General features: G+C 34.6%; 1 protein-coding gene across 1 annotated transcript; it reads left to right on the top strand.

The window, feature by feature from the left end:
• The first annotated feature begins 432 nt into the window (after positions 1-432).
• Positions 433-10,109, top strand: LOC111602326 (homeobox protein H2.0). Its single transcript, XM_023319327.2, has 3 exons — positions 433-1,024; positions 9,266-9,786; positions 9,849-10,109. The coding sequence occupies exons 1-3, from the start codon at positions 466-468 to the stop codon at positions 10,107-10,109; spliced, it is 1,341 nt and encodes a 446-aa protein (XP_023175095.2). The 5' UTR covers positions 433-465.
• Positions 10,110-11,466: the final 1,357 nt, after the last annotated feature.

Here is an 11,466-nt window from a genome sequence, read left to right as displayed (position 1 = left end):
CAGTCAAGTCCATATTAAATGTGTTTTTATTGATTATTAACATTGAAGGCATTGCTGATACTAAGCCACATTTGATTTGTGTTTCATAAATAATAAAAACTAATTAAAATCAAGCTTTACTTATGTTAGATATACATCACAACTATATGTATATATGCAACATTTCTGTCACACATTTTCCGCACTTTTTGTTACACTGTGACCCACTGTATCGATCATCGAGATTTACTTTAACACAATACTTATTCGTATGGGCCCAGCGGCAATCGATGATCGCTGCTTGGATTTGCTCCCGGCCCGGTCGCGATCAGTTCCGTGTGGGTTGTCTTAGCAAACGGTTCGAATTGAATGCGAATCCCCCGCCCAGCATAAACATTTTGTACAACAAACGTGTCTTTTGAGCGACGGTGTTTCTTCCCTTTGTGACATGATCGTATAATTATACCGTATAGCATCAGTGTGACAATGTTACTACACGAAAGTGCAAACATGGAACAAAGTGTGCCCGAGAATCTCAGCACTCATGTGTTTAACGACTGTGACATAAAGTTGCAAACACCTTGTCACGATCCCATGGACAGTGAGAACGGTTCCAACTCTAACAGTGATTTGCCCACCAAAGATTCAGTTTCCAGTCCCCGTTTAGCGACAAGTGTCACAGCTTCGAATACATCCCTCACCAGCAATGGCAGCAGCAGCAGCAGCAGCAACAGCAACACAACCAAAGTGAAACTTAGTTTCAGTGTCGATCGTTTATTGAGCGCCGAGCGCCTCGATCCTCTGCCCATACCAAACCCAACGTCCTCGCGACAATGCTGTGATGGCAGTGTCTATGCCTGCTGCACATTTTCCAGCTGCTTTGGACAGACAGCAGAAGCTGCTAAGCACGCTCCCATGTCTGCGCCCCAAGGACTAGCAAATGCGCATAATTATAACTATGCGGGAATAGATAAGTTCTATTCGGGCATATATATGGATTACAAGTCGGTGCTGAGACCGACGCCCATTCGAGCAGCTGAGCATGGTAAGAATATTATGTTGATTACTGTGTAGATAGAAGACTAGAAAACGAGTGTTCTAATACTGTAGATTATACAGGGTTTTCCAATTTGACACGCCCCTTATGGGCATAGCATCTATAATTTAAAATATAAAGCAACTATATAGCAGCATATTATAGTTATATAAAATTTATCACCGATTTAAAAGTCGTAAACTTATCATTTTTAATCGACCAAAGAAGAATCTAATAATACTAAATCAGATTTTGTGGTTAGAGTATTCAAGCTGTGGATGATAAAGTTTTCTCGATTTAACAATGTCTTAGTGAGCGTAAATACAGATGCTATATAATTTTAGTCAGGGGTTGTCAGCACTAATATGTATTCCAAAATTCCTAGCTTCAATAGAGTCCTAAATATCATTATATATGTTTGAAGAAATACATTCTCTCAACACTATCTGGTGACGGCATCAATGTATTCTCGTTGCGAATGTCAAATCTCTAGTTTTAATGGCTGCATAGACACAGACAGACAAACAGACAGACAAACAATGCTTCGACTAATATTATCAATAGGATTTCAAAATGTAACTACGCTATCTAGAATGAATTGAATAGTATACATTCAAGAATACCAAAAGATCTAAGATATTTATATTAAAAAAAATTCAATATGTTACTCGACGATCTGGAATGAAATCAATAACAAACATATCAAGATCATGATCAACAGTATGATCAACAAGACTATCATATATTACTATATCTGTAATAAAATCTATAAGCTAAATATCAAAAGATCTAACAGATCTATGTTTACGTTAGCAGAACTATAGACAATATAAAATAAAATATATATAGGATGAATGTCAAGATCTACAAAGTTGTATGATCAAGCAATAGAAAAAAACATTATTTATAAATTTAAAAAGTATATTGAACGCAAATCTATAATCCTCCGCCATAAGTGCCATAAATATCTATATTTTAAAGTTCAACATCCTCTCATTAGCTTTGGCAAGACGATCAAAAGACGAACCGTTTAAGAACTTATCCCATTTGCCAATCAAATCCACACACATTCTGCGGCTATTCGAAACTATTATAAACTGCAAATGCAAACGCATTTGTAAAAATTTACATTTCGTGGAAATCAAACTTGAAACACTTTTTGTTGCCAGCCAAATGGTTGGGTCATAAATCGTGCATTTTTATTGGAATTATTAGTTGATCTGCGGCCATATTGTGCAATATTATTGTTGCCAACTGTTTGGGGGCTTCTTCTTGACGAAAACAATTCGTTTGTTGAAATCGACAAATAGATATCTGCTCGTCGAACCGTATTTACGTTACTTCCTGCTGTTTTTGTATATATGGGGACGACTCATGGACTGTCTGCCAGCCAGCCAGCCAGCCAGCCAGCCAACCAGCCTGTGCACTTTGATCTTGTTTATATGAAAAATAGTGAGGAATATATTTTGTATATTGTGTATTGAATTGTTTAGCTGGTGCCCCTAATTTTAGGGTAACTCTCTTTTGTTTTATACACAATTCCTATCAAGAGGGTGTTAAATAGGCTGAGTGTCCCAATTGATTCATGCGTTGAAGGCTGCGCCCGGAAGTGTGTATAACACAAAGTCATTGAAACGAATATTGCCAAAGATTGTGAAGAAAAAGATGACATAAGAGCGGAGAAAAAAATAATTAAATGGGTACTACATCATTCTATAAACACAGTCACTAATTATTGATCACTTAGACTCACAAGAAATCATATCCTTAAATACTAATAGCTTTCTTAACAATATCAATTGTCAAATGTTGAACAACAGAAACTAAATATTATAAATTGTATATTATCATTGTCTATTTAATATGTATCCTAATTATATTTCCACACAATTAAGCAACATAATTTAACATATTTCATGCCTTGTATGAAATGGGAATAGTTATCGATTATGTAAAATAAATTTGATCTGTCGCACCTGCTTCTGCCTGTTACGTATACATTATTATTTTCAATGGGTTCAGGATATAAATAGTCTGCAGAAATAGATCATGTTTTGTGAAAAAATAAATAACATTGTGCCAGACCGGATAGGATGCAGCCTTAACGAGCAGCTGCTATACTTCAAGTAACTAAAAATCGATTTCGTTAAAGCAAGTCAATTATCAATGGATTTAATTTAGTAATCAATGCGTATTATTGGCTGATCTTAGCATACAACTTCTAGTCATAGGCGAGCTGCATCAATAAATACATAGCTAGATGGACGGATGAACAAGACAGTCAGGGCAAGATATACTTAACGGTTGATACATAATGCATGTTACACGCTTTTTAAGCAAAAACATATCCTGAAATTAATATTATAAATAAGTATTCAAGGGGTATTAATATTCGATAATACGATAAACGAGAACACAAATTTGTTCCATAAATTATTTACTGTTAAAAGTGTTATTCTGATGAGTTCAATTATGATCTTTGATCGCAATGAATATGAAATTAACTTCATACATATGTTTTAATTATTAAATTTTAAACTCCCTTCTTATAGTCTTACTTAAGAAAATATATAAGAAATGATCACTAATCACTGATCACTTATCACTCAAGCAAAATTGTAGGCATAATAAATTAAAATTATTAAAATTTGCATAGTATTTAAATGAAAAGTTTCCCGATTTTTTGAACCCAAATATAATCAATATTAGCATCGTGATCATTATTATATGATCTTACAATCCACAAAATTATTTTTTCTTTTTTTTAAATTTTTTTCTCATTGAGAAATAAATTCTAAAAATAAATTCAAGTTATTGCTATTAAATTTTAAAATTTTACATTCACGATCAGTTTTAATTGATCAGTATGTAAATTAAAAGGATAACATCATCATTAAGGCAAATTTCCTTGTGAATTCATTGCAAAACTTCCTGAAAAGCTTCACGCGACTGAATTTATTCATGCCCAAAAATCCAAAATGATATCACCCAACAAAATTTTCGCCTTTATTTCCTTTGAAAGATGCAAACAAATTAGCAGCGAATTAAAATAAATTAGCCAGGCCATCAATTTATGGAAATTATTATCAAAATTAAATGATTCTTAAACACATTAAACACACGAAGATCGAAAATGAAATGCCAATTAGCACGTGGCATTAAATTCGACATTTCCTCAATCGACGGCAAAGAGGCCAACAGAAATAACACATCAGCCAGACAGACGAGAGCTTGAAGTGTTTCATCAATCCTGGGCAACATTAAATAAATTAAATTCAAAAGAACAAAAACCAAATTAACAACAATTTATGAACAAATTAAGAATCGGCCTTTGAAAATAAACTGCCTGCCCGCTTGGCAGCAAACAAATGAAACTTTTGTGGAAAACCGATTGAAGCAAATTTGTTTATTTGCTTGAGCAATTGGCCCCCGTCATTCAGGAATAGCCAATCCATCCCAACTATAATGAATTGTTCCGTTCGGCCAGAGAGCATTTAGCCTTTAGCCAGAAGAAGCTGCGGAATCTTTCTATCTTCTGATAGATTGAAGCGCCGCGGAGCCAACTACTGAGGCAGCCATTTAAGTTAATGACATGCACCACTCTGACTGACTGACTGACTGACTGAATGGCTGACTAACTGGCTGACTGACTGTCTGACTGATTGAAGCTATGTGGTATTTTTAGGGGCCAACCGAGGCCAACTATTTACACAGCCACCCACTGTGGTGGCCAGCTAAGCTACCTGTGGTGTCAGGTCCAGGAAGAACCACAGAGCGAGAGCGGGAGCAAGAGCTTTTTGTATCTGATCATTGCATTCATTTGTGATGGATTGATCGCATCGCATCGCACATCATAAAAAACCATTGGGCCCAGCCAGTCACAGTTTCAGGCCACTCAGCTCCAGGTCTCGCATTCTCTCATCTTCAACTATATTTGTTGCTGTTGTTTCATGGGTGTTGAGTAGTTTGTTTGATTGTTTTTCCTTTCTGGCTGGCGATCGATCGATCGATGTATCGGTCGATGGATCGTTCAAGATCTCTTTTTCACGTATGTTTTTGTTCTCCTTGTTATTTTTCTTCTTCGTGTTTTTTCTTGCTGTGCTTATTTATGAATCGTTTCGTTTATGCTGCGGGTCGGGGCCAATAATTTGGCGCCGCTTGCCTAATTAATTTACAATTTATATGTTAATCCAATTGCTTGTGTCTCTCAGATCGTTGTGATCAATGATCAACACAGTGCATACGTGTTGGCTTGTATTGGCCATGCTGTTTGTTTGGGCCAGGTTTGTCATATTAACCAGCGTTCCCAGCAGCAGGAGCGCTTTCATTTAACAACGCCTGCAGCAGATCAACTTATGATCGCTCGTAGCGGTTGGGGTTTATTATGATACGCTTATCTCATGTCGCTTTTGTGTTCCATGAGATTTCAACACATCATTTTGATCAGTTACCAACTTAACTTATTTCTGTTGTTGATTTTTAAATCGAATTATCTGTAATTATCCTCATTGCAATCGATTGCGATTAGTTTAGTTTATGTTGTACTGATCGCCATAAAAAAACTTTGTGATTTCCTTTGTTTTTCTTATTTTTTAATTCTATCAGCAAACTGATTTGCTATACAGCATAAAACGAAATATAATACAGATCTTGATAGCAAGTTATACAAATTTTACGATTATTATCAACCAATTTGTTAAATTACCATAATCAAATGCAACAAGCTGATCAGATAAGCATCATTCATTTTATGTACTTGAATTTTATACTTAAATTAATTAAAATATTTTTGTTAGACTTATATTATATTATTATATTATATATTATAAATATAAAAATAGAAATTAAACCGTTAGAGATGAGTGTCTCTCTTTCTCCCTCCGTTTCTTTGCCTTTCTAATTTTTTGTTTCCTGTTTACTTGCCTTTCTCATGTTTTGTATTTCTCTATTTTCGCCTTCCTCTTGTGTTTTCATTGTCTTTCTCTTTCCTTTCTCCACTTTCCCTCTATCTTTCTGTCTCTCTCCACTTCCTTCATGCTTTGTCTCAATCCAGCGCTATTCATCTCTCTCTTGTTTTCTCTGTCTCTATCTCTATCTCTCTCTCTCTCTCTCTCTCTATCTCTATCTTTTTTTCTCTTTCTCTTTTCTTCCCATTCTATATTTACTTCTCTGTCTCTTTTTTTCGCATCCATGTCTCTTCTTTCTATCTCTCCTTCTATTTCTCTTTAACTGTCTTGCACCCTCTCTTACATTTTTTCTCTGCCTCTCTCTCTCTCTCTTGTATACCATATAAAAATCAGGTTTATTTTATCTTTCGAATTTTCAAATTAATTCAACCGTAAAAACTTTATAGATATAGCCTTTTAATACGATACATTTGCAGAAACAATAATATATGTAAATATTACGCAAAATATTAAAGCAAATCTAAATGACTAGGCTTAAAATATTGTTTTTGGAAATACAAATCTTAAGGCGTAAATAGCAATTTAACAATGTTTTTGATGAAGACATAAAGTAATACGATTTGATTTTTTTTAAATTAAGGCTTGAACTTGTAAGAAACCGAATAAAAATACTTCATATTACGGACTATAAAAAATAAAGTTTTAATAAAAAATATATATATTATACTATAGTTTAAGAATTGAAAAACTAATTTATATTCTACATATTCATGGTTAATTGGCGTTCATTTATATGTTGATTTCTTTCTACTCTACTCTACTCACATGTGAAAAAAATCGTATCAATATTATAATTCATAACTGAATTTTAATCTTTAGTATAAATTCCTGATTATGTTACGCAGGCCAATATATTTTTACACATCAGAACGAGTCCGCCAACAAAGTAATTCCTTGAACCTATCGCATTTTTGTTGATACCCAAGAACGCATTGTTTGTTATTCCATATTATAATTTAAGATATTTATTTCAATTTCAGTTAATTTATGAGCAACAAAGTTTATCTGTCGTATGGAAGCATAAACTCAGTTTCCATGCTCATTCAATCAGGGTCAGGGATCTCTTTAAGTGTTGCACCTGCTGCTCCCCATTGCGCACCTGAGTTAAGGCGAACCCATAACTTCCTCGATGCTCTTATGGCAATACAATGTGGCAATTATTCGCATTGCATTCGAAAATGCATGCGAGTGTTTACACGAGCTCAGAAAATATTCGCAAGCCCATAAATATGATTGTACGTTGGAAAATAAATCGAAACAATTTAAAGCAGGTCATAAATTTGTAGGATAGCTACAAATATTCAGGATGCGGGATGCTGGCCATGCCTAGATGATCATTTAACTCATTAAGACATTTGCAGCATTATTTACAAAAAGGTATCGATGTGAGTGTGTGTGGGGCAATTAAGGTGCGCCAAGGTGTTGAAAATCAATGGAAACTCATTATAAGAAATCGTTGACGGTTGACATAAGCCAAATGCCGGCCAATTAAGCTGAAGGCGTGCGCGTTATTACAGTTGCTGTTGCCGTTGCAGTTGCAGTTGCAGTTGCAGCTACAGCTGCATTTCCGTTGCAATGTAAATACACAGATAGAAGATCGCTTGAGTTTTGAGTAAATAAAATGCGCCATGAAAAATAATTAGACGCATGCCGCGCGCACAAACAAATTCGAAATCCATTTACGCACTGAAATTTCCGTGCGCACATCTCACTTATAAAAACCAACAAAAAAACCAATAAAAATGCATAAACTAGTTTAAAAGGAGGAAGAAGAAAAACTGTAGAGTATTTAAAAAACATTTAGCTGCAAGCCACACACTTGGCCCAGCTACCCGGCCGCAATCTCGTGCCCCATGTCGTGCTCGATTACCCCAAATAATTTTTTTTTGGTCCACTGAGATGTATTTTGGCTTATATTTGTTGTTGTTGTTGATTTTTTTGGCGCTGTGTTGTAAACAATTTGTTTACCCGCAACGTTGATTATTTCCAATTAAGTGAAAATTTTATTATAAACAAACTCATTTAAATATTTTCAACGTGCGTTTCATTGAAAATAATTTACTCAAATTCTTTTTTTTTTTTTTGAATTTTTTTTTAGAAATTGTATTTTAATATTTGCTCACATCGAATATTATTGAGTTTTAGATGTTGCGTTTAAGGAAATGCGTAAATTGTTTTGCAAAATATTTATATTTATATACATATATTTTATATATATTTAGGCCCCGCCGGATATCAGCTTATAGAGGATGTTGAGTGTCTAGGTGTACAAATAAATAAAGAAGTGTGATATGAAAAATGGAATGTAAAAGCTTTTCCCAAAGTACGCGCCAATTGAACAGAATAAATAAATATTCTAAAAGAGCGTGGCGAATAATATAAAAATAATTGGATATGTGATAAAGTAGAAAACCTACATTCTATTTATGTATACAAATTAACAGAAAACAAATGCAACTAGACATTTAGAAGAAAATAAATATTTAAGAAATATATAATCTGTTGAATTAATTAGCGAATTTTAAAAGAAATTTATTAATTTTGATAGAAGTGGAACGAAAGATGATAAAATTGATTTCTTTTTATGCTTTTATTATTCCCGTCGTTCCCAATTGATGATGTTTCAAAAAAGTGACTCTTATTGTCTCTAAACTGTAACGTAATTATAAGAACGAGGTTTTCATTCGAAATTAATTCTAGGCGAAGCTTTAAAGACTGCAATACTTTGAGTCAAACCTGAGCTCAGAAAATAAAATAGACCCATACAAGCATGAGTGCATAGGTCACATTGGCTAGGTGAGTGACTGGAAACAGGACAAGATTAATATGTTAGCTAATTAAGTCTAGGATTTTAACAAGCACAGCAAATTCAATATGTGAAATTCGAAAGGATACAGTTGAATTCATACACCTTTGATCTTTGAATTGTCTTAAAGTAATGTCTACTTGACGAACTGTCAATAATAATGTATTTTTGAAGTAAAGATCGTATGTGCATATTTATTTAAAGCCAATTACTAAAGGTTATATTATATTACTCTACATGAATGACGCTACATTTGTTATATAAAGATGACACTGTTTAATGAGTATGGGATTAACTCCTTGTTTCCCGAAGATATAGATATATAGAGTTATTTTTATAAAAATGGAATGTTTTATTTAGTATCCTTAAAATCGATTTTGTATGTGAACTTCTTGTATATATTTATATATATATACATATATATTTCCTTCAAGAAATTGTTATAGTAAACCATTATTTTCTTTATCCAATCGACAGCAACAACATTTCCTACGCTGGCAACGAACGCACTGATGCGTTTCCATCAACAGCAGCAGCAACAACATCATCAACAGCAGCAACACATACATCCACAACAACAACAACACAAGGCAGCAACGCTGTTGCACAGCCCAACATCTGCTGCGCTGCTGGCGCCATTAAATAGCCTCAAGACGTTGCAGTTAACGCAGCAGCAACGTTTCATGGCCAAAACGGCGCATCAACAGTTGCTGGACATTCCCACAGCGGCAACAGGTGCCGCAAACACATTACAAAATGGCGGCCACAGCAATAACAGCAGCAGCAACAACAGCAGCGTCAGTAACAACAACCACAGCAACAGCAACAGCAACAGCAATGGAAATGGCAATGGCAGCAAACGCAAACGTTCCTGGTCACGAGCCGTGTTCACAAATCTGCAGCGAAAAGGACTCGAAATACAATTCCAGCAACAGAAATACATAACCAAACCGGATAGACGCAAGTTGGCCGCACGGCTGAATCTGACAGACGCTCAGGTAAGTTGTGGGCAGAGCCAGCCACAGAGAAGGATTCGCGCTGAAGTCTTACCAATTTGCAGGTCAAAGTCTGGTTCCAGAATCGGCGCATGAAATGGCGTCACACGCGCGAAAATCTAAAAAGCGGACACGAGAAGCAGCCACAGCCACAGCCCATGGGTTCCAGCAACAGCCCGGCGAAGACCTTGCTGGTCACAACTGGAGTTGGAGCTGGAGCAAGGCCACACGAAATGTTGGACTACAGCTCCGACAGCTGTTCCAGCGTGGAGCTCAGCGAACGAGCCGACGACGATGATAACATTGAAATTGATGTCGTTGAATAGCCGCAAGTCAATATATAAATAACATATTTTTTATATTAATTAGTTCATAGAGATTGTTAACCATAATCAAATTCGGTTGTAGCGTAAGTTTGATTGTTTCATAGCTTAATTAATTTATATAAAAAACGAATTTAAATTATTGCCATTTAAAACTTATCTTTAATGAACAATAAATGTTAACTGTACAAAATGAATTTTTAAACTTATTTTGTATTTAGACGATGCACAGGGTAAAAAATTGCTAAGACTAAAATTTTTAAAAGGGTTTTGATGTTACTGTATCTTGGAGTGAACGCGTTTTCTACAATTTAGATCAAAAATTTAATTTTTCTTCCTTCAGTTATAGATTTAGCTTTGTGAAAAAGTAGTCTGATTCTTGATTGGCAAATACTTTTATCCTGCGTCACTAACAATTTAACAATCATTAATCAATCTGAGACTTGAAGCAGGGGATTCAAATTCCACAATACTGGACTGAGTCGTCTCTCTTTTGTCTGTCCATTTAAAATATTTTTTGCTTTATTCATATATGTACTTCAACCCACAGAAACAATTTACTAGTTTTACTGAATGAGTGTCAATGTTAGCTCCCAAAACTCTCTAGATAACGCTCTTTTTGAGTTCCATGAGTGAGAATCTGATGACTGAGAATGAACTAAAAGAAGAGGCTGCTGAAGAGCTTGCATTTCTAACCTGCTGCTGGTAAGTCTCAACATCTGTTACTTATATACAAATTTTTATAATAAATTATAATAATATTGCTGCTTATGATGATATGAAAAATAATGATGATAATTCACTATTAAATTATATTATATGTGATATAGATAATCAAGCAAATCAGGATCATGATAATGACATTCCAATGTGCGTATGTGCCGAAGCACAAGTCTCTAGTATTTGAAATATGATTTTTGCAAATTTGAGGGAAAGAGCAAGGTAATCATTTCAGAGGTATACATAATAAGTTTCAAATATCTAGCTTGTTGGGTATTCAAGTAACCGTTTTTAAGTTATCGATAAATAAGATAAATTATCGAAACAATATTTAATCTTATGCATGCATATAAACATGTATTTCAAAATAGCTTTTCTGAATTACGAGATTGCTGCATTTATACGAAATTATTAGATCAACTAAGCTCGTCAACATGATACATAAAGTCTTTAATAGTAAAATATATGGTAAGATACTACAAAATTTCTTTAGGCATTTTCTTAAGCAATAATCTGGATATTTCAGAAACATCAGCCAAAGGCAGGAACGGAGCATGCAATTTAGTAATCACTGCGCTGTCTTTCAATTACAATTGTATTTTGTTGCTAGTCAACATAAAAGAGAACCTAAATAAGCCCA

Source organism: Drosophila hydei, unplaced genomic scaffold, assembly GCF_003285905.1.
Source record: "Drosophila hydei strain 15085-1641.00,03,60 unplaced genomic scaffold, DhydRS2 tig00000149-arrow-pilon, whole genome shotgun sequence".
Lineage (NCBI taxonomy): Eukaryota > Metazoa > Arthropoda > Insecta > Diptera > Drosophilidae > Drosophila > Drosophila hydei.
Note: the sequence above shows the minus strand (reverse complement) of the source record. Positions and strands in the feature narration are given on the sequence as shown.

Excerpts from the sequence above, each read along its gene's own strand:
- LOC111602326 (XM_023319327.2), top strand. The coding sequence starts at position 466 with ATGTTACTACACGAAAGTGCAAACATGGAACAAAGTGTGCCCGAGAAT. Across the intron at positions 1,025-9,265 it reads CATTCGAGCAGCTGAGCATG|CAACAACATTTCCTACGCTG; the intron begins GTAAGAATATTA and ends TCCAATCGACAG. Across the intron at positions 9,787-9,848 it reads TGAATCTGACAGACGCTCAG|GTCAAAGTCTGGTTCCAGAA; the intron begins GTAAGTTGTGGG and ends ACCAATTTGCAG.